The sequence below is a fragment of the Alosa pseudoharengus genome, unplaced genomic scaffold (genome assembly GCF_046254945.1).
Source record: "Alosa pseudoharengus isolate Yale_2024_CS ecotype anadromous, Long Island Sound unplaced genomic scaffold, YU_APseudo_1.1 YU_APseudo_1.1_scf_8, whole genome shotgun sequence".
Taxonomy (NCBI): domain Eukaryota; kingdom Metazoa; phylum Chordata; class Actinopteri; order Clupeiformes; family Clupeidae; genus Alosa; species Alosa pseudoharengus.
The window spans coordinates 11,866,352-11,886,045 of NW_027468870.1; the positions used below are offsets into that span (position 1 = coordinate 11,866,352).

Here is a 19,694-nt window from a genome sequence, read left to right on the forward strand (position 1 = left end):
AACGTGAATGCATTCCACTCTCCATGCATCATCAGTAGCCAATGGCCATTAGAATGGAGACAGTGACCTTTGGGCCATTGTTTTTTTTAGTATGGGTTTTATAGAAACATTCAAATGTATTGTATTATTTCAAATGATTAAAAGTGTTGGCAGCGGTGGGATTCGAACCCACGCCCCCGAAGAGACTGGAGCCTTAATCCAGCGCCTTAGACCGCTCGGCCACGCTACCATGTGACCCTAATGTTTACACACAATATTAAAAATTATGTCAATAGAGATGGGATGTTTTATGTGTTTAATTTGTCTTTAATTGAGAGCAAAATATAGGCGCTAGCAAATATTGGTATAGAAAAGTTGTCCATATTGGGCGAGTCACGCAACTTCAAAGGCAGATATTTTATTTAAAAACAGTAGGACTAGGCTATTCCTTGCCGCTGATCAGTAACGAATGTGTGGGGTGATCCTGCATCTGCATCGTCATGGATGGTGACCCCCTATCTTGAAGGCTGTAGGCTGAAGTAGCCTAAATCTGCTACTTTTGATGCGAGCGGACACGAACACGGGCAGGCCAACTAGATTACAATACTCTCCCGCCCCCTACCGGGGAAAAGGCTGAAAATGGCACCGAGAACATTACAATTTCTATATAGTACATTCTGCTACACATTTTCCTCGGTGAAAGCGACGAGGTGGCCGAGTGGTTAAGGCGATGGACTGCTAATCCATTGTGCTCTGCACGCGTGGGTTCGAATCCCATCCTCGTCGGATGTGCGTGTTTTTAAATGTTAAACAGGCCCAATTTGAAACGATATTCGATTTCGTAGGAAAATAATCATGCGTGACTACCGAGTTGGGCCGCGCGGCTATGACATGATGAAGGAAATAGCCTACCAGAGTGATTATAAACATGTTGCAGGGAGATACCCAAAACATGTATGGAGAGACACGAGGCTAAGCGAACTTAAATGTTTTGTCTACACTGCTCACAGCAGTAAACAATCACAGTAGACAGCTTTTTTAGCGTCTGTGTGTGCTAGCGCGTGCTCGCACATGCGTGTTTGTTCAAGACTGTATAAAATGGGTTTGTCAAACTAGGGCGCTCAATTTACACGCCTTGTCATTTTCTGTTGTAGGATGAGCGGTTGTTCTTGTAAAGTTTAAATATCACTCCATACTGTTTCCCTAGATCAGAACCATATTTTCTTAGTTCAGCAGTTTAGAAGTAAGCAAGACCTGGCTCACTCTGAAAACGTCCAAACATCTTTGGATTTCTAGCTAAACATACTTTTAAATTATGACTATCTAGTTGTTTGATAAAGTTTAAAACAAGTCAAAGGCATTCATTTGATTATAGTAGGCCTATTATGTGCTAAAATTCCAACTATCCAAAGAACCTTTCTGCAGAAACCATAATATTTTGCAATAATAGTAATAATAATAAAAAATAATAACTGAATGCAACACATGTAAGGTGTCTTCAACATTGGGGAGGGGGGCAGGGACAGATACTCCCCACCCCACTCCCCCACGCTTTAGTTATGCTTGTGAGGGCGTAACCAAGAGGCGTAACAATCGGGGCTTCTATAAAACACGCATGCACTATGCCTAAAACACGCACGCATGCATGATCTGTTAACTCACCTATTATCCAGACATCTGCATGAAAACATTTAACTCGCAAGGGAAATGGACATGGCCATAGGTTGCCCAAAACACAAAACAACAAATTACGTTTCGTGTGGACATCATAGTGTTAAAAACGGAGATTTATAGCTATCCGACCAGCTTTCCAGTTTAGTGCATTATAACCAACAGTGCACGGAGACAGTCAGGTTCTGCCACTGCCATGATCACACAGTGGTGTGCTTGAGTGAGAGCTAGGTGTTTAGTGTTAGTATTATGTAAGATGATTTACACAGCGGTCATATTTTGTAAAGGGTCTGGGACATTTTTGCTTTGATAAATGGCGTGCTTTCTCACAAAAGCATGAAAAACACTGCTCAATTAACTGGCTACGATTAAGCATTCTCCACCTATGAGGCAGCCAGTCACGTCAGTGGCACGTTGAGGTCCTTCTCATCTGCTGATACAGCAACAGGAGAGTTCTGCTCATTGCCTTGATCAATAGCGGAGTGACAATCGGGAGTTCACGAATTCTTGGTGGGCCGGTGGCGTTTTGGGGCCGGGCTGATTATGAGCTAAAAAGCGCATGGATATATTGCTGGTTGAATATTTTTCTTTGCTCCCTTCGAGTTGCCTGCATTGTGCGACTGCAGTTCCTTTGGTTTCAGAAGGTTCATTATATCCATAACCCAAGTATTTTCTCAGTGATTAAAAGGCCTGAAAACGGCGCATGTGTTGTATATTGTTTCAGTATTTCTGCGTTCCTTTTGCAACTCGATTTTGGATTTTGTTTAGGCTATCTTGCTCGCGTAGCCCGCCGCTAGAATCATTGGCCAGTATAGGCTATAGGACTGATTTGTCTCTGTCACTGACAATTTTGTCAGTCTTTTAGATTACAATGTTGGGGGAGGGGGGGCAAACACCACCGTTTTGAAGGTTGAGGGTGACACGCCCCCTGTTCACCCCCTAATAACCCCCCGGAACACGTGCAATAAATAAGTGTCTTTATTTAGAAATTATAAAAAACGATTTATGGCAGCGGTGGGATTCGAACCCACGCCTCCAGAGAGACTGGAGCCTAAATCCAGCGCCTTAGACCGCTCGGCCACGCTACCGCGCTCTCTCTCGCCGCCAGATGGCACTAAGAATATGTATGTATTCCAGTTCTATTCAGGAATGATTTGCTCTGACTTGTGCCTTTAGGAAGTAGGCTAAGGAAAAAGAACATAAATAGACGTTGTTTTGTAATGTACACCAGTTATTTTCAGAAAGGAGGTGTCTATGATTATTGCCAAAGAGTATAAATTAGAAACTGCAAAACAACAAAGCAATAAAATCTCCAGCACTGATGGCATCAGTTTATTCATTTTGTGTTAACAAGCACTTGCAAATTACTCCAATATGAAAAACTAAGTCACTTCATTTTCAGATTAAAGTCACTTTATTTGTAATAACTCATATTTTCACAGTTCAGCTTGTTTGATCTAGAGGGCAATCTTTGTCATAGCAATGACAACAGCAAGTATAGGGTGTGTCCAATTTGAAGACTATAAAACCAGATAATGCAGCAATAAGCTAATTGTCTACAACACTACAAAGAAGTGCCATATGTGCTTATTTTTGTGAATCAATGCTCTTCCTTTGTGCATTGACATGGAATGGTCCGTGTTGATTATCTGTTAGGTCTTGACTCAGAATTGCATACTGAGAGAGAGTTTTATTCAAAGAGGGGATTTTTTTTATGGAAACTGAGATTCAGGTAGGCTGTTTGTTTAATAAGGTGATAATTAATCTCATTAAGCGAGATCGAGCAATCCTCCTCACTGACTACATATGTCACCATCTTTATTGCAAATCCTTTATTGCATCCTATTCCCTGTGCATGAAAGAATACTCAAATATTGTCAAACACTGCATGCCCCTTTACAGTCTGTCAGGTCTTACTTGTCTTCAGTATCATCTTGAGAGTAGAGGTATGGATTGAAGAGTTCACGGTGGTAATCATAAGGGTCAAAGAGTGGCTCAGCTTGGGGCGGACTATCATTTGTGAGTGGAGCTGGAGCTGTTGCTTCCTCCTCATCCACTTCCTCTTCCACTTTCTCCTCCTCCTCCTCTTCCTCTTCCTTTGAGACACTGGGAGTGGACGGAGGTGGGGGGGCCTTTGTAATTGGGGGAGGCGGGGCCGCCTCGGCTTTCTCCAGGATGGGCCGGGGTGGGTTGTCGATCAGGCAGTCGGGGTCCCAGTAGGGGTCACAGTCATACTCCATGCCTTTGAAGATCAAGGCTGGTGGAGCAAGGGGGGTGTCAGACTTTTGGGGCGCGGGGGCGACGGGCTCCTCCTCGGAGTCCTCCGGGACTTCAGGGACTTTAGGCGCCACAGGGGCGGCTGGGACGTCAGCTTCCAAGGCACCCTCCACTATGGTGGGCTTGCAGGCTGGGTGGTGGCGGGGGTCACACAGAATGGGCACAGCGCCCATGGGCATGTACACAATGTTGGGTTTGCACAGAGGGTCCTTGGGGTTGCATAGGTACATGACTGGGGCGTTGGAGTAGGGCGCCGGGGTTGGCGGTGGCATGGTGGTGGGGGGAGGGGGAGTAGTGGGAGCAAGGGTGGGGGGAGGGGGTGTTGCTTTAACACCCAGGAGGTTCTGGTACTTGGAAGCGTCAGGCCCGTGTTCCTGTTCAAGGTGACGCATCTGCTGATACAGGATTCTGATCTTGTCAATCTCATACAGCTGTGGGTGAGAGAGAGATGACACACACACACACACACACACACACACACACACACACACACACAGATGGAGAAAGAGAAGAAAACAGAGAAAGATGTTGTATTTTTACAGGAAGTTAGCATAACAAAAAACAAAAATCAGAAATTCTGAATGTATAACAAATATTCATCATATAATTTTACTCAGTTAGTTAGTTTTACCACACCTAACTTCACACTGCATAAAATGATTTGTGTTCTCACCCCCTCATAGTGGCCTATGCTGTTATAGTAGCGGTAGTAGGACTGGAAGTCCGGGGTTTTGCGATACCACTTGGGGTCAGCAGCACGTCTGAGCCGGGGGCTGGACAGGAAGTCATTTGCTTTGACAGAGTCAATGCTGAGACCGTCCACAGCTGGATTGGGAAGGACAACATAGATCAAAGTAAGGGTTAATTACATGGCGTAACGCAATATGACAGCGCAGCAGCATGTCACAGACTAACTAGGGTATTACACATTTTCTGTCTGTGCACACACAGTAGGCTATGTGTATATTTTCATACGAATATGAACACAGTTTTGAAGTGGAATATGTAGTTATATAACAAAGAAAGTGTGTGGTGGATTGAGAATCGTCTCATTGACTTACCTCTCTTATTGAGGATCTTGGACAAAGAGGTGGCTTCCAGTAAAACTATGGGGAGGAAAACAAAAGTATAACAATATAATGTCTGCATTATTACGTAGGGCTGCAACAATTTATAAATTAATCTGTTTAGTTGTCAACTATTAAATCAATCACCAACTATTATTGTAATCCATTAATTGATTTGAGTCATTTTATAAGGAAAATACCCCAAAATTCTCGGATTTCAGCATCTTGAACTTGAATATTTTCTGCTTTACTTACTCCTCTATAACAGTATACTAATTATCTTTGGTGTGTGGACAAAACAGTGCATTTGAGGACATAGTCTTAGGCTTTGGGAAACAATGATCAGCATTTTTTCACTGTTTTATGATCAAACAATCCAGAAAATAGTACAGATTAATTGTTGAACATAGTTGCTAGTTGCAGCAATATTAAAATATTTCCCTGAATGTTGTGTCATGTATCTTGATAATGAGCCTGGTTATAGACCCTTTCAAGAGAGTTCCATTATCAGCATCATAGTTGGCTCCACAAGGCTTCCGTTTTAACATTCCATATGTTATCTTAATGCAGAGGAAGTAGATTGGGAACCAAATAGAACGTTCAAGCATTGTTTTTGTTTTTATTGTTGAAAGGGTCTATAAGATTTGTCTTTTACCTGGCAGCAGCACCAGGGAAAGCAGCACCACCGTGCCACAACCCCGGGAAGTCATCATCATAGTCTGAGGACGGACACTTTAACAGTTTTACACAGTTACTTGTGCACAGTCATTATTTTAGAGACATTTAAATGGACAGTCAGTCGGCTAGAGTTGATATCACTGAGACTGAGCTGATAAATTAAAGTAAAATAAAAGTTTTCAACACAAAATGGTACGTGTCAGACCATTACATGGAAAGCCAAACTAACTGGAAATCGTAACTTTCAGATACATAAACAAACAACGATAATAAACACATCAGTAAATAACTATACAAATAGTTATGGCTCAGCAATATCTAGAGAAAGACTTAAGGTTTTTATATATATTGTGGTCTCCATGGATACTCGGTCATTGTCCAATGTCCCTCCACTTATTTAATTTCTTTAATCCGTTGTCAGCCAACAAATGGCCAGTCAGTACTTACCTTTACCTGCAGAATTCACCAGTCCAGGTTCAATGACAAGACACAGCAGTCTGCCTAAATACTGATGTCAGTACCACTTATTAGCTTCACTTTTGCCATAGGCTGAAAAGCTTTAAATGTCTCCGCCCCATGCCCATTCTTGCCTGAGGCTTCAAAACTGTAATGTAAGGAAATGCACCCTCATTAGAGTCCTATTCTGATATGACACATGTGCAAACGATTTTGGTTTTGTGGTTGGTGGGATTGAGGGCCAAACTATAAACTTAAACATCAAATGAAAGTCAACTGGCAGTAAAATATTAGGAGCAGACACCTACAGCGACCAGACACAGGCCTCTGCTTTCTATGATATATTCTACAGCTACTTTAGCTGGTCTCCCTGAAGTGCATCTATTCGTTGCAAACTTCTATCTCAGTTTAGTGTCATGTGCATAGTCACTGGTGTTTTGAGTTCTATTCTCTTAAGAGAAATGTTGGCTCTATTCGTAGTTTGTTTTTCAAATATTCTTCTGCACTGGTAATTACAAGAGTAGTCTTTGTGTGTTGACAATAACGGCAAGTCTCAACAGTGAAGTTAAAGGCCCCTCTAGACCAGGCGAAACAGCTGGAGTTTCTTTTTTTACTTAAACACTAGGAAGCAGTCAACCTGGTCCAAAGATGGTGTATTCCACTTTAACTATCTATAACTTTGCCACGTATACAGCAGCACATATTTACTCATTTGTACATGCCAGGCAGAAATGGGCAGCCCTCATATTAACTACTATCAACTACTATAGCTGAGTAGAGCACAGATTAATTTGGCTTTCGATCAGAACCATCTGTTATTGGTGTGGTGTGTTTACTCATTGTTGTCATACAGATATTTACAGTAAGTAAAAAAGAGTTAGCAACAAAGTAAAAATACAATGTAATTACTTGACATCCATAGAATTAAAAGTAAAAGAAAATAAATGCACGTGTAATAGTTTGATGACTGGTTTTGAACAGAAAAGCTTAAGCCGGTGTGGTGTCTGGTGATGCGTTGAATTTGTGTCAGTGGGGATTCTCCGATACCGGCATTGGGCAGAAATCCCAGGAGGCGGAGATGGACGAGGAGGAGGCGTTCAAACAGGTGTGAGGGGGATGACACAGGAATCTGAGATATGTGTAAAAATAAAAGGCGAGCGACATAGTAATCATACAGAATATGCAATAATTACATTTCAGCGTCCGTATCCTCTGTCATTACCTGCCAGCTACAGCACTTACAGCAACACTTTCCAGATGGAAATACTGAAACAAAATTGTATTTGTTTGGACACTGCAGATGTGAAAAGAAATCCATGTACAATGCCACACAATGTAACGGTAGAAATAAACGTAACTGGATTGTGTTTAGGCTGTGTAATGTAACTTATGTTGTTTGTTGAATTGTTGAATTATTTGTTTTTCATTACTTTTTTATTAAGGTAACAATATACCAACTTGGGCTATAGCTTAGATGGAAAGGAAAGGGAAAATTAAATTACACTGGGCATTTGGTGTGCTGATTTCTGGCTAAGTCTCCGCAGTCAGCGTTCTAAATTTCATAGTAGTACGTTTTACTGGACTGGTTTTCATTAAGACATGTGCCCTTTAAGTGCCTTTAATTGACTAGGGTGCTGTAAAACCTCAAAGATCTCCGGATAAAAACACAGGTAAGTATTTTTATGCAACTAAATATTTTATTGGTTATTATAAGGATGGCACTATTTATTAACTTAGGTATTGCCTTTAATCAATGACAGAATTAATGTTGCAGTGGGAAATCAAAGAACAGTGCCATCACACATTTATTAAATATTTTGAGAATATGCTATCCTCTGCCTTTAGATCATTAATCTACATGAAGCCACACAGTAGCTTGCTTCTTAAGAGGGATTCAGTGTCTTGTCATTCCTTTAAACTTTGTTTGTCGTATGTGCACTTTAATTTATCTGACCTATTTGTTCTATTCATTTCTAAGTGCTGCTAAAATGTTTCAATCACAGTTATTTTCCCAAAGGGTTCAGTAAGGTATGTCTAATGAAAGTAAGTGTTTAATGAAAGTAAGTATGCAACTGATATAAGTATATGGAGTTATGGTAGTGCTATTGCACCATGGAGAATCTTTGTTTTTCTGTTATCACACTCGTGTGCGGTGCATGTGCGCGTAGAGGCACACACACACACACGGGGAGGAAGGATTACTCCATGAGACACGTTTCGAGGGCAGCTTTCTAAACTGCCAGATTAACAGTATCATTTGCTGATTACAAGATCTGATTGGTCTTCCTTTAAGTGTTTGTTTCCTTTCCCGTGGAGGATATCCACAGGAGGGGGGAAGTGCTGAAGAGACAGCTTTTCAATGACCTACTGCAACATGTGCCACTTTGGACCCCCAAAGTTACAATAATAATACGATTATTTTCTGAATATGGTTGTGCTGAGTTACCAAAAATGACACTTATGACACATGAATAAATTATCCTAATAAGTATTATGTTGAATACTTGAAAAGTAATGTTTATTAGTTAACTAAATTAATTTGACTTGTAGAGAGTTTGCAAGTGTCATCTTACAGTATTCTGTTGAGGGCCGTTGCTAATTGGATTTTCAACCCCAGCAGTCTAGAGTGAATGCATTCACTATTAGCAGGGCAGACACTTCAGTCCACCATGACCCTGTTTCTTGCCTGGAGGTTGAATAGTAGTAGTACCCATGTGGAAGTGATTTGCTGTGTAAAAACAGCCTATAGCCTATAGCTTCCAGTAGGCTACTCAGATTCCATGCTAAGCCATTGCCAAAATAAAGGACTGAGTGCTGGCAGGAAATACTGTAAACAAAAACTGACTGCACAGAAATGGTGCATCAAACATCCTCACCTCAACAGAGTAGTACAGTACAGATAAAAGTACTGACATGACACTTGTGCTTTCTCCTCTTTTACTCACCCCAGTGTGTTTCTATGGAGTTTAGATCAGGGGACTGAGATGGCAATGGCCGAAGCTTCATTTTGTGTTCAGGAAACCAAATTTGTTTTGATCTGGATGTTTGCTTTGGTTCATTGACCTGATGAATGATCCAGTCATGACCAACTTTTAATGTCTTGGCAGAGATTGATTTCCTTTGAAAATGTTCAGGTTTTTCTTGGTGTTCATGATACCATGCACTGTAATTAGGTTCCTATGGCCTTTGGAAAATAAAAACAGCCCCACAATAGCACAGCCCCTCCACCATAATTCTCATTAGGTATGGGGTTCTTTTCAGTATAGTCGTTCTTCTATGTACGCCAAACACACCTAAAGTGTTTCTAGCTAAAGAGCGCAATTTTCATCTGACAATTTCATCTGACAATAGACCACACTTCCAGACAAAGTTACTGTACCATTCAGTAACTCCTGCTGTTTACATTGGTAATTAAATGACAATCGTACCATCCTCTACGTGGGGGCAAGATAACCTTGGGTCGCTGTCCAAGCATTTTGTCACATTTTCAGTTGATTGCAACCTGTTAATCATTGTTTTTACTGTAAATATAGGCATTTTTTTTTCAAAGTAGGCCTACCTAGTTTTTATAGACATCCCCTGACTTACAAATGTCAAAAAGCTTTGTTTTTATTTAGATTTAGTGTATTCTCTTGTCTTTCCAATGTTGAAAAATGATGAGGATTTAGCCTCTGTGTCACTTTATTTTCATACCTTAGTGAAAAAGAAAGTTGTGAACTACTTCTGAAAGTTCAAAGACACTGATTAACTTAAATAAGTTGAAATTAGACAGGAAAATGCTTCTTCTTCTAAGATTTTTCTAGGGGTGCCAATATTTGTGAGCAATGTGTTTTTGTTAAAAATATTTATTTCTTTATGAGATTCTTTATGAAATTTGCTTCCCTTCAAGGGTGGATTTTTCCTCATTGTTTTCACTGTGAGATTACAATAAATCACCAACGGATTATTTTTTTTATACCTGTTTTTAGTCAACTTTACCAAAGGTGACAATAATTCCGGAGGGTACTGTATTTGAATATGTGAGTGGCCCAGAATGACTCAACCAAGGTGCGGTGGGCTTATTTAATAATAACAAGATTTACAAATACCCTACAATTTGGGTACTCACAATGAACTTCTCATTCTTTGCTCACTCATTTAATTTGCAAAACACATTATATTGTTTTTCGATAGATGTTTTATTTGCAAAAATAATGCTGTTTGTTTGCATAGTGGGATAGCCTATTTGTGAAAGAAATCCTCATTAAATTGAGCCCATACGAATTTTTGCTCCTGGTATCTGACAAATCATGTAGCAGATGTACTTCCTGTCCACATGGTGGCAGTAATCAGATGAAATCGGTGTAGTGTAATTGTCACAGCTGTAGAAGGAAAGAAAACAGGAACTCATCCTGCTAGCTACTGCCGCACGTTATTATGAATATTTACGAATTTATGGGAATGTCTTAGATCATACTGGTGCATATACTTGACATTCAAAAAGAAGCCACACATCCATCATTCTTTTACGTAAATAACGGAATGACAAGTAAGTGAGCATGTCTTCAAGTGTGCTAGGCAATTAGCTCGCTAATACTGTCGGTTTGACAACAGCAACAGCAACCCATAGCCTAACGTTACTGTTTTGAAAGGGGTTCAGCTAGTTCACATTTCTTGTCACTCTTGGGGGGCGGGGGGGGGGGGGGGTACCTGTCTTTGCCTGACTGCTTGCCCTTTCTTTCAAAATTCAGGACAATGATTTCGCAGGTATTCATCTTGACCTCTAAGGGTGATCATCTTATTTACAAAGACTGTATCCTTATTCCGCCTCCTGGCCCTGGCTGTTAGATAAACAACTGCCCTGCCATGTACAGAACAGGAGAAGTTGTACTACTGTCTGTCTTTCCTCAGTGCCTTAACTTGAAATAACAGTCCGTGGGGAAGCTGGAGTTGATGCCATCAGTGCTTTCTATGAAAATGTGACAGCTTTAAGTGGCGATCAGCCTCCTGTTGTCATGGTAAGGTGAAATTAATTAGGACAGTGTATATTCATGTCAGAGGAGACTGGCTGACAGCATGTTAATATGTTTTTTTTTAAGACCCATAAAGGAATGCATTTCATACATGTCCGTCAAGGAGGGCTTTACTGGGTTGCCTCTACTAAGACCAATGCCTCTCCATTCACCATAATCGAGTTCCTTAATAGGTGAGATTACATCATATTTCTGTATTCCAGTGTGTCCACTTTTCCATATGGTTTGGGTTTACTTCTGAATATGTTGTATATTGAGTTTATGTTTATGCCAATACATGCATTTGTGAGTACAGTCTTAGAACACTGTCTCATAGTAAATATGTGTGTTTTTTGCAGATTAACAGCTTTGACAAAGGATTATTGTGGGACTTTGTCTGAGAAATCTGTTAGAGCGAACTTTGCTCTCATATATGAACTTTTGGATGAAATGGTGGTACGTATGGTGTTGCAACAATTTTCTTTTAATTAAACCCTTCTTGGGAACCATTGCAGTGGATGGGGTCATGTGCCCAATGTAAGGACATTGACATTTTTCATGGCCTGCTTCTCCAATGATGTTCTCCACTCTGAATTTGTCACTTAATCCCTGATGCTCAGGATTATGGCTACATCCAGACCACCTCCACTGACATTCTTAAGAACTTCATTCAGACAGAAGCGGAGAGCTCCAAACCATTCAGTCTGTTTGACCTGAGTAACGTTGGGCTGGTAAGACTGATTTTCTTTCTTCAGTGTCAGGTGTTCATGTGTTGAGGTACCTGAGAAAAAAAGGTGTCTTCATCTCCAGCATCCGCATAGCTGTCTAAAAATTACCAGTTGCAAAAAACATTTTTCATTAACAGAAAAAAATAATATGCATAATACAATAAAACAGTTATATGTGATCTGTTTCTTCCAGTTTGGGGCAGAGACACAGCAGAGCAAAGTGGCCCCTAGTGCGGCAGCCAGTCGCCCCATTATGGCTAACCGTGGAGAACAGGTGTGTGTGTGTGTGTGTGTGTGTGTGTGTGTGTGGATAACTCAGGTCTAGGTCAGAGCAATGGCACCAAGTTTACAAGAGAGCCATCAGTGTTTATGTGTAGATTGCAATGTTTTGATTGCTTTGTTTAATTTATATTTGAATATGAAATGTAGGAAGTAAAATATGCTATAAACGAATGAGCTCTGTGTGGATTATAGATGATCGTCCAGTAGGCTATTGATATTTTTAAGCTGCGTTTCTAGTTCTCTTGGATATGTGAACTAATAATTGCTCCCATTCTCCATTCCCCTACAGGGTGGAAAAAATGAGATATTTGTGGATGTGATTGAAAGGCTTGCCATGGTCATTGGCTCTAATGTAAGTGCTCTGAAGTAATACTTCTGTTTGATGAGTTGTTGTTGTTTTCAGTGGAAACAGGCCTTTTACTCCTGTTTTCTCTGTTTGAAACAGGGCATTATAATGAAAGCAGATATAGAAGGAGAGATCAGGGTGAAATGTTATCTGCCTAACTGTTCAGGTGAGTGGTACTGCAGAGGATAATGAGCCACTGCTAATGCAAACTAACTGTTGTTTAGCTGGTGGTGACCTTTAATTGCTTCACATTAAAGCTGCAGTTGGCAAGTCTGAGAGATTGAAGGGATTTAGCCAAAATTTTGAATGTTTACAACTCTCATGCCCCTCCCCCACTACCACTGAGCACCCTCTCATCAAGTTCGTGCTCGTCAGTGCCCCATTCATTTCAATGGCCCATGCTAGGCTAGCTACTTCAGCCAAAAAAGTTTGAAATTGACCGCAGCCATCTTTATGAAAATGGCGTTTCATGGGTGTTCGTTTCCGGCACCAGCTAGAATTAGCCTATTAGATTCCACGTTACAGGCAGAGACAACGTAAGGTACAACGGTATGTTGTTGATGAAGATTAGACATTCCCTCAGAGGAAAAGAAGTTGTTTGTGAACGCGCTTCACTTCACCTCGTTATAAGCGCAAATGTATTTCATTGGTTGGGATAACATTTTGGGAATGGTGGTAGAAGTTTGCCCTGTCTTTGAAGTCCTAGGTTATTTACAGTTTTTCTCGATCGTTTTGATACCTGTGTCAACTCTGACATCACATTCTCAAAATAGTTAACACCCGTGTCTGAACAAAAGCACTCTGGACAAAATAACACATTTTGCTTGCAAAAGGCTGTTACTCTCTCAAAACACTTAAAACATCAAATCTTGCCTTCAAACACTACAACTTGTTGCCAATTCAAAAAAACTCTTTAATTAATCATTACACACTGGACAAAAAAATGCAAAATCTCGTTCTCAAAATGAGCATTTTTGCTATGTCTGTTCCATTACTTTCTCATTTTTCTGGTATCAGAAAAAAACTGTGAAAAGACAAAATGTACTGAATAAAAAATAATTTATTCATTCCTCCCAAAATGTAACTGTCATTGACATGTAAGACATACAGCAAACACCTAGCAAGATACTGTAAATTTACCAAAAAACCAATAGAGTTTGGGGCTTTTGAATGACACCTGTGTTAACTGTTTTGCAAAAGGGTGTGAGAAATGTGTGAACCCAATGAAAATGTGTGAACACATTCGCAAGAGATGACTTCTGCTGTGCAAAGAAAGTAGTCATGAAGACCAAGTGGGTTGTAGTTTACTAAAGCAGATAAAAGCAATCGAGAAAAACTGTAATGTGATGTTCATATGTGATAATAAACAATGTGAATCAATATTGACTCACTTTAGGCTACACAAATAATGATCCCTAAATGTTACAGTATATTTGGACAGGCTGTATACTATATTGCGCAATAAGCTATTCAACGAAAATGACTATAATTATGTAGACATGGGACGAAGAAACTTGTGGATAGCTGGGATTTTTGCTGCACCCAGTGTGAATTTGCAATTTGTTAAACCTAGGCTACATTTGCAGGCAGACGAAATGAAGGCAACGCAAATTAAACTTACCGATAGAAGCGCAAATCCCTCGGGTAGGCCTATTGAGGTTCGAGCAGGCATTTCAAGAGGCTTCAACTGTTGTTGAATATTTGGCTTTTGCTTCGACTGGCAGCCTGGACATTTAAATCAAATGCATGGCCTAATCATGTCAATGTTGCAAGAAAGCAAACTAAATAAGCTTCGTTTTAAATGACTTGGGGAGACATAGGTTACATGATCCCGACGTTGCGTTGTCATGGACTACAGGTAGGCTACTACAGCGTTTTAAAATAGTTTTCATACACAACGCAATGAGTAGGCTAATAATTGGATATAGGTCATTGCTATGCATACATGTAGCCTATTGTCATAGTCGGTTACCTTGTCAACCCACAAATAAGGCAAATAATAGTATATGACAACATTTACTTTTTTCTTTTATTTACCACAAAGTCTGGTATAATAAGCCCAAACAATGTAGGCATTAAGTCAAGTATCAGTAGCTTAATCCAAGTAGTTAGTTGTTTTATTTGTCGTCTTCCAGAAATGCAAACCAACATGGACGCACGAGGACGCTCGTGCCCAACACTTAACTCGTGCATGAGCTGTCATCTACCAATCAGCATGTAAAAACTGGTGCCGGAAGTTGCAACCATGTAACGCCATGTTTTCAAAAATGTCGGCGGCCAAATGCCATGCTAAATGGCTGAAGCTAACCCTTCAAATCCTGACCCCCTGGTCAGTGCGCACCAGACTGTGATTGACAGTTAGATCTCACACAGCCCTACTCTGATTGGACCAGAAGAACCGGGAGCTGTGGATTTTTGCAAAACAAATAACAGGCTCTAGGTGGAGGTAGAAGTGCAGTTTTTTTTCTAAAACCGGTTAATTTATGTTGTTCTGTCAGAGCATAGTGTCGGTTTCAGTGAAAATTATCCAAAAAATCTTGCCAACTGCAGCTTTAAGTTAACTCTTTCTTTATCACACACACACACACACACACACCCTGTTATCTCCCACGGATTCCCCTCTCACAGAGTCTTCATTTTATTTTTAACGCCCTCACCCCACACCTCCTCCTACCTCATTCTTTCCTCTTTTCTCTTTCTTTCTTTTCCTGCCTGCAGAGATGAGAATCGGGCTGAACGAGGAGCTCAGCATTGGAAAATCACAGCTTAGAGGTGAGTGCTCTTTATATTTTAGAGAGAGGGAGAACAAGAGATAAACAGATCCCATCCGAAGACGTCCCATCATTTTCACGACTTCTCTAAAGATTTCCTTAAATCTGTGTATACTTACAAGTAACACTTGGCCTTAGGGCAAGCTTACAGTATATCAAATGGCATGGTGCCTGGCAAACCGTTTGAGTCCAGCTCTGTTGTGCAAAGTATTATGAGGATATTGTGTGTACTTATTAAAATAGCATTATAACCTTAGTAAACCCAGGCAACTCTTATCCTTATTTTATTACCCGTCCTGATGCTTTTCTTTTGACTGCAGGATGATATACTGCTTTATTTGATCTCAAATGTGTACTTTCCCAGGCTATGGGTCAGCAGTGCGTGTGGATGAGTGCAGTTTTCACCAGGCAGTTAAATTGGATGAGTTTGACACATACAGAATCATAAAAGTTTGCCCTAGCCAAGGCGAGGTAATTATGACACACTTGACACACACCAGCACTTGATGAACCCCACTGTGGAGTCATCAACAATTTCAACTTCTCACTCTCACCCCCCTCACCCCCCCCACCCCCACCCCCCCCCCCCCACACACACACACACACACACACACCACAATATTATCTCTATCCTCCAGCAAACAGTCATGCAGTATCAGGTCTGTGATGACTTGCCGTTTGCGCCACCTTTTCGCTTGTTCCCGTCAGTGGAGAGGGACAGTGGGAATAGGTATGTAGTCGGGTCTTGGAGGCCTATGTGCAAGTTCTAATAGTTAAGCAATGCTTTCCATATATGCCAATATTTTAAGACTTTACCCTTTCCTCTGTCTTCAGATTATTGATGTACCTGAAGCTACGCTGTGATTTGCCTCCAAAGAGGTGTGTTGTGCTTTGTCATTCCTTTGAATTAAAGGATAATTCCAGTATTTAGCACTTTGAGTCCCTTTTCTGGTTTGTTTTGGATGAACTAGAGTGGTGGACACAGAAATGTTGATGATGGGTCCTGTCTGTGCCTGTAACCAGCCACTCTGAAGCAGTCAAAGGCTGTTCTAAACGAGTCAAGTCGAGACAGGACCCATCAACATTTCTGTGTTCACCACTCTAGTTCATCCAAAACAAACCAGAAAAGAGACTCAAAGTGTAAATACTGGAATTATCCTTCAAGTTTGAGCAATTTCATGAAAATCTTTAAATTGATCTGAGCCGTAATTGTTATTCTTTTGATATATTTACATTTGTAGTGCTGCTATCAATGTGTCCATCACAGTTCCTGTTCCAAAGGGTTCAGTAAGGTAAGTCCTAATATATGTAAGTCTATATGTAGGTGGTGTATCACTATTGAAATAAGTAAGATTATCCTATGCATATGGAACTGATGTATAAGCATCTCTTTGTTTTTTATTTTTCTGACGCACACAGACAAACACACTCATGCACACCAGCTTCTTGCTACACTCTCTCAGCCCATCTTCCTGTTCCCCAGTGTCAGGCTTTATCTGTGTGTGTGTGTGTGTGTGTGTGTGTGTGTGTGTGTGTGGTGGGGGGGGGGGGGGAGTGGATTCTTTGCTTAGGCACCTCAGATCCACTGATTATCTGCTGTGTTTGGGTGTCACCCCCACCAGTCTCTCCCAGGAACTGAGTAGCCCAGACCAGCGTGCGGAGCTTCAGCCCAAAAGTAAAGCCGTTCTCTGGGAGATCCCTCGCTTCCCGGGAGGCTCACAGCTCTCTGCACTTTTTAAGGTGAAGTTGGCCGCTGATTGGTGGACCGTAGCTTTTTAGTAGTGTTATTATTTCCTGTCTTGTCCAGAGCCTACAAATTTGCCCTAAAATTTGACTTGTGTACAGTCTTTTATTGTACATTTTTCATGACTTTGTACACTTTGCAACTTGTTGTTGTTGTCCTGTTGTCCTGAAAACACAACACACTTCTGGGGCCTGTACTACGAAGCGGGGTTTCTGGCTTATCTGGGTAACTTCGAGAGTAACTTGATCACGTGTGGCGTAACTTCCCGATTAACCCGTACTACGAAAGGTGGATAGGTTTTAAGCGAGGTATGCTGCCATGGCAATTTACGCTGCATCTCAAACCTGCTCCGACCAGGTTATGTTCTTGGTTAACCCGAGGTTTCCGTTAACCACACCCTTTATAAATACCACCCCTCCACTAACAATTTCTCCCGAGACATGTCGGCGTACCTGGATGATCCATACGACATTGGAGCGCAAATCGTGAGGGACTCTCTTCGCAGGGCAAGGGGTTTTAGAGACCGCCAGAAAATATAGGCTATATAGCCTACCCGGACGATATTCTCTATGAAGATATAGATTGTCAGCCGAGGGAATTCGTTATCTTTGTCAGATGATCTAGGAAGACGTCTCATAGCAATGCCCGTACGTGGACATTCATGTATTCAATCGGTGATGCAAGAGTATGTCCTAAAATAAATCGGACATAGGCCTACAGTATGCTGAACATCTGAGCAAGAATAGCCTAAAATAAATCGGACATAGCCTACAGTAGGCCTAATAAATAAAAATCACCATTTTAACAAACTTGTTGAATTGAATGTCATATTACTGTACCCTGCACATAAAGGCTATACATTTCCACAGCACCAGAATCCGACCGAATGCCTCCCTCAACCCCCTCCATAATCGGCCTTCCACTATTATTTGCGATGGCCAACTCCTCTGCTACTGTAAAACACTCTGGTGCCTTACAGTAGTGTTCAAAGACACCTTTTTCTTGTTAGCTGTAAAACAGAGGCCAAGTGAAGGCTATAAGCATAGGCCTACATGTTTTCATAATTAAGAAATATTAATGCAAGCTATGACTATATAAACCACTATTCTGAATAATGTGTTTGTTTGTGTTTCATTTTCACCTGCTGCCATGTGCATTTGGCAATGGTGTTGCATCTGAAATGTTCACAGGATTAGGCATACACTAAATCAGTCAATGGGGCTACTTAAACATTCAATTATCCTTATTACTGTAATCTATATGCCCACTTCTAAATTGTGTTGCATCTGTTGGCATTTCTATGAACTCAAAATAAATAAGCAATTTAATTATTTAAACTCATTAAATACATTCCGCAAGCTATTAATCCTCCGTATTTGAAGAACATGTGGACATAAAACTTTACTTTTAGGCATTTAGGCTACCCGATCTGCAATACGTTGCCAACAGCCTTGCCTTGCTTTGTTCACTGCCGACGTATTTGATTTTTGTCGTAAAGTGGGTTTTAATTCCTCATAACTTGTCATAATAATTGTGCATTCCTCATCTGTAAAATAAGGTGAACGCGTCATCACTGAAAGTGGTGATTTGCGCTGCAACCCGCCCCTTTTATGTGAACGCGCACAAACTCCAATGAGGTTAACCCCGGCTCAACAAATCAACTTCATAATCAGCGTCGTAGTACCGATTAACACCACTAAAGATAACCAGGTTTTGTCAACCCCGGTTTAACAAAGTAACCCTGGGTTACATCTGGGTAGGTTAAGCTCCCTTCGTAGTACAGGCCCCTGCTGCTCTTACATAACTTGCACCACTATGCCACTTGCTTACTTAGGTCAAACAGAACTACCTCAGCCATTTATTGGCCTGACTTTTGCACTATTATATTGACTGTCTATGCACAATTGCACAATTTCAACCCAATTTTGCTGCTCTTATTTCTTCATTGTATGTGCCTTCTTATTTACTTTTTATTGTTTACTGAATGTTATGTTTGTCTGTGGACTTAATTGGTAAAATATTTTTTGTCTCCACCGTGAGATAGTGGGAAACGTAATTTCGATCTCTTTGTATGTCTTGGCATGTGAAGGAATTGACAATAAAGCAGACTTTGACTTTGATGATCAGCCTAAGCAAAACAAATCGTTCCATCCCGCAGCTGGAGGTTCCAGGACTCTCCTCAGCATCTCTACTGGAGGTGGGACCGGTCAGCATGTGCTTCGAGCTGCCAAAGCACACCTGCACAGGCCTTCAGATACGATTCCTCCGCTTGACCCCAACTCAGCCAGGACTGTCTCAGCGCTGGGTCCGCTATGTGACCCACTCGGACTCCTATACCATCCGAGTCTGACTCGAAATAAAAGGACACAATTGAACAGGAGTTCTCCTGTTGGTCTTGTGAAATGTTGGACTGTGTGGCTGCGTACTTTTGAGAATGAATGCTTGTTCTTGAGGGCAATATAGCCTACTACTTGTCTTGTATTATTGTATGCCTCTGGAAATCACATGGGGCCCAAATAAAATAGAATAAAATGTAACATTGAAACATTTTTCACTACAATGCTAAAAATAATACGCAGTAAATGTTTTTTTATGCTCAATATCCAAGTAATATGTATAATATGAGACAGCCATTTAATAAATAATTATTATTTATTGTATCATATTGAAAAGAGTCATTTGTATTCATTTGTGGCACTGGGAC

At 40.9% G+C, this 19,694-nt stretch overlaps 2 protein-coding genes and 3 non-coding genes across 6 annotated transcripts; 2 read left to right on the plus strand and 3 right to left on the minus strand.

The window, feature by feature from the left end:
• Nucleotides 1-147: 147 nt before the first annotated feature.
• On the minus strand, nucleotides 148-229 carry trnal-aag (transfer RNA leucine (anticodon AAG)). Its single transcript has one exon. It is a non-coding gene; the product is annotated as a tRNA-Leu (tRNA).
• Nucleotides 230-683: 454 nt separating this feature from the next.
• Nucleotides 684-765, plus strand: trnas-gcu (transfer RNA serine (anticodon GCU)). Its single transcript has one exon. It is a non-coding gene; the product is annotated as a tRNA-Ser (tRNA).
• Nucleotides 766-2,656: 1,891 nt separating this feature from the next.
• Nucleotides 2,657-2,738, minus strand: trnal-uag (transfer RNA leucine (anticodon UAG)). Its single transcript has one exon. It is a non-coding gene; the product is annotated as a tRNA-Leu (tRNA).
• Nucleotides 2,739-3,563: 825 nt separating this feature from the next.
• and3 (actinodin3) lies at nucleotides 3,564-7,292 on the minus strand. Its single transcript, XM_076274873.1, has 6 exons — nucleotides 7,176-7,292; nucleotides 6,120-6,125; nucleotides 5,650-5,713; nucleotides 4,989-5,033; nucleotides 4,601-4,752; nucleotides 3,564-4,358 (listed from the first exon to the last, which is right to left on the minus strand). Exons 1-6 carry the CDS (start codon nucleotides 7,290-7,292, stop codon nucleotides 3,564-3,566), a joined length of 1,179 nt encoding a protein of 392 aa, XP_076130988.1.
• A 3,207-nt stretch (nucleotides 7,293-10,499) lies between these two features.
• On the plus strand, nucleotides 10,500-19,655 carry ap4m1 (adaptor related protein complex 4 subunit mu 1). 2 transcript variants are annotated; one of them, XM_076274574.1, is made up of 16 exons: nucleotides 10,500-10,656; nucleotides 10,859-10,920; nucleotides 11,040-11,125; nucleotides 11,207-11,313; nucleotides 11,479-11,575; nucleotides 11,740-11,850; nucleotides 12,041-12,121; nucleotides 12,419-12,481; nucleotides 12,575-12,641; nucleotides 15,194-15,247; nucleotides 15,611-15,717; nucleotides 15,885-15,976; nucleotides 16,081-16,125; nucleotides 16,488-16,538; nucleotides 16,869-16,986; nucleotides 19,149-19,655. In XM_076274574.1, the coding sequence occupies exons 2-16, from the start codon at nucleotides 10,863-10,865 to the stop codon at nucleotides 19,338-19,340; spliced, it is 1,329 nt and encodes a 442-aa protein (XP_076130689.1). In that variant the 5' UTR covers nucleotides 10,500-10,656; nucleotides 10,859-10,862; the 3' UTR covers nucleotides 19,341-19,655. The 2 variants fall into 2 exon arrangements, with proteins under 2 accessions (XP_076130689.1, XP_076130690.1); XM_076274575.1 differs by lacking the exon at nucleotides 10,859-10,920 and having other exon boundaries at nucleotides 11,019-11,125.
• The last annotated feature ends 39 nt before the right edge of the window (nucleotides 19,656-19,694 follow it).

Bases quoted from the DNA above. Each gene is read 5' to 3' on its own strand.
- and3 (XM_076274873.1), bottom strand. From the start codon at position 7,292: ATGTCGCTCGCCTTTTATTTTTACACATATCTCAGATTCCTGTGTCAT. The intron at 4,753-4,988 runs GTAAGTCAATGA...TTCCCAATCCAG, and splicing joins CAAGATCCTCAATAAGAGAG to CTGTGGACGGTCTCAGCATT. The intron at 4,359-4,600 runs GTGAGAACACAA...TCTCACCCACAG, and splicing joins GCATAGGCCACTATGAGGGG to CTGTATGAGATTGACAAGAT.
- ap4m1 (XM_076274574.1), top strand. From the start codon at position 10,863: ATGATTTCGCAGGTATTCATCTTGACCTCTAAGGGTGATCATCTTATT. The intron at 11,851-12,040 runs GTAAGACTGATT...TGTTTCTTCCAG, and splicing joins ACCTGAGTAACGTTGGGCTG to TTTGGGGCAGAGACACAGCA. The intron at 16,126-16,487 runs GTGTGTTGTGCT...TTACATTTGTAG, and splicing joins TGTGATTTGCCTCCAAAGAG to TGCTGCTATCAATGTGTCCA.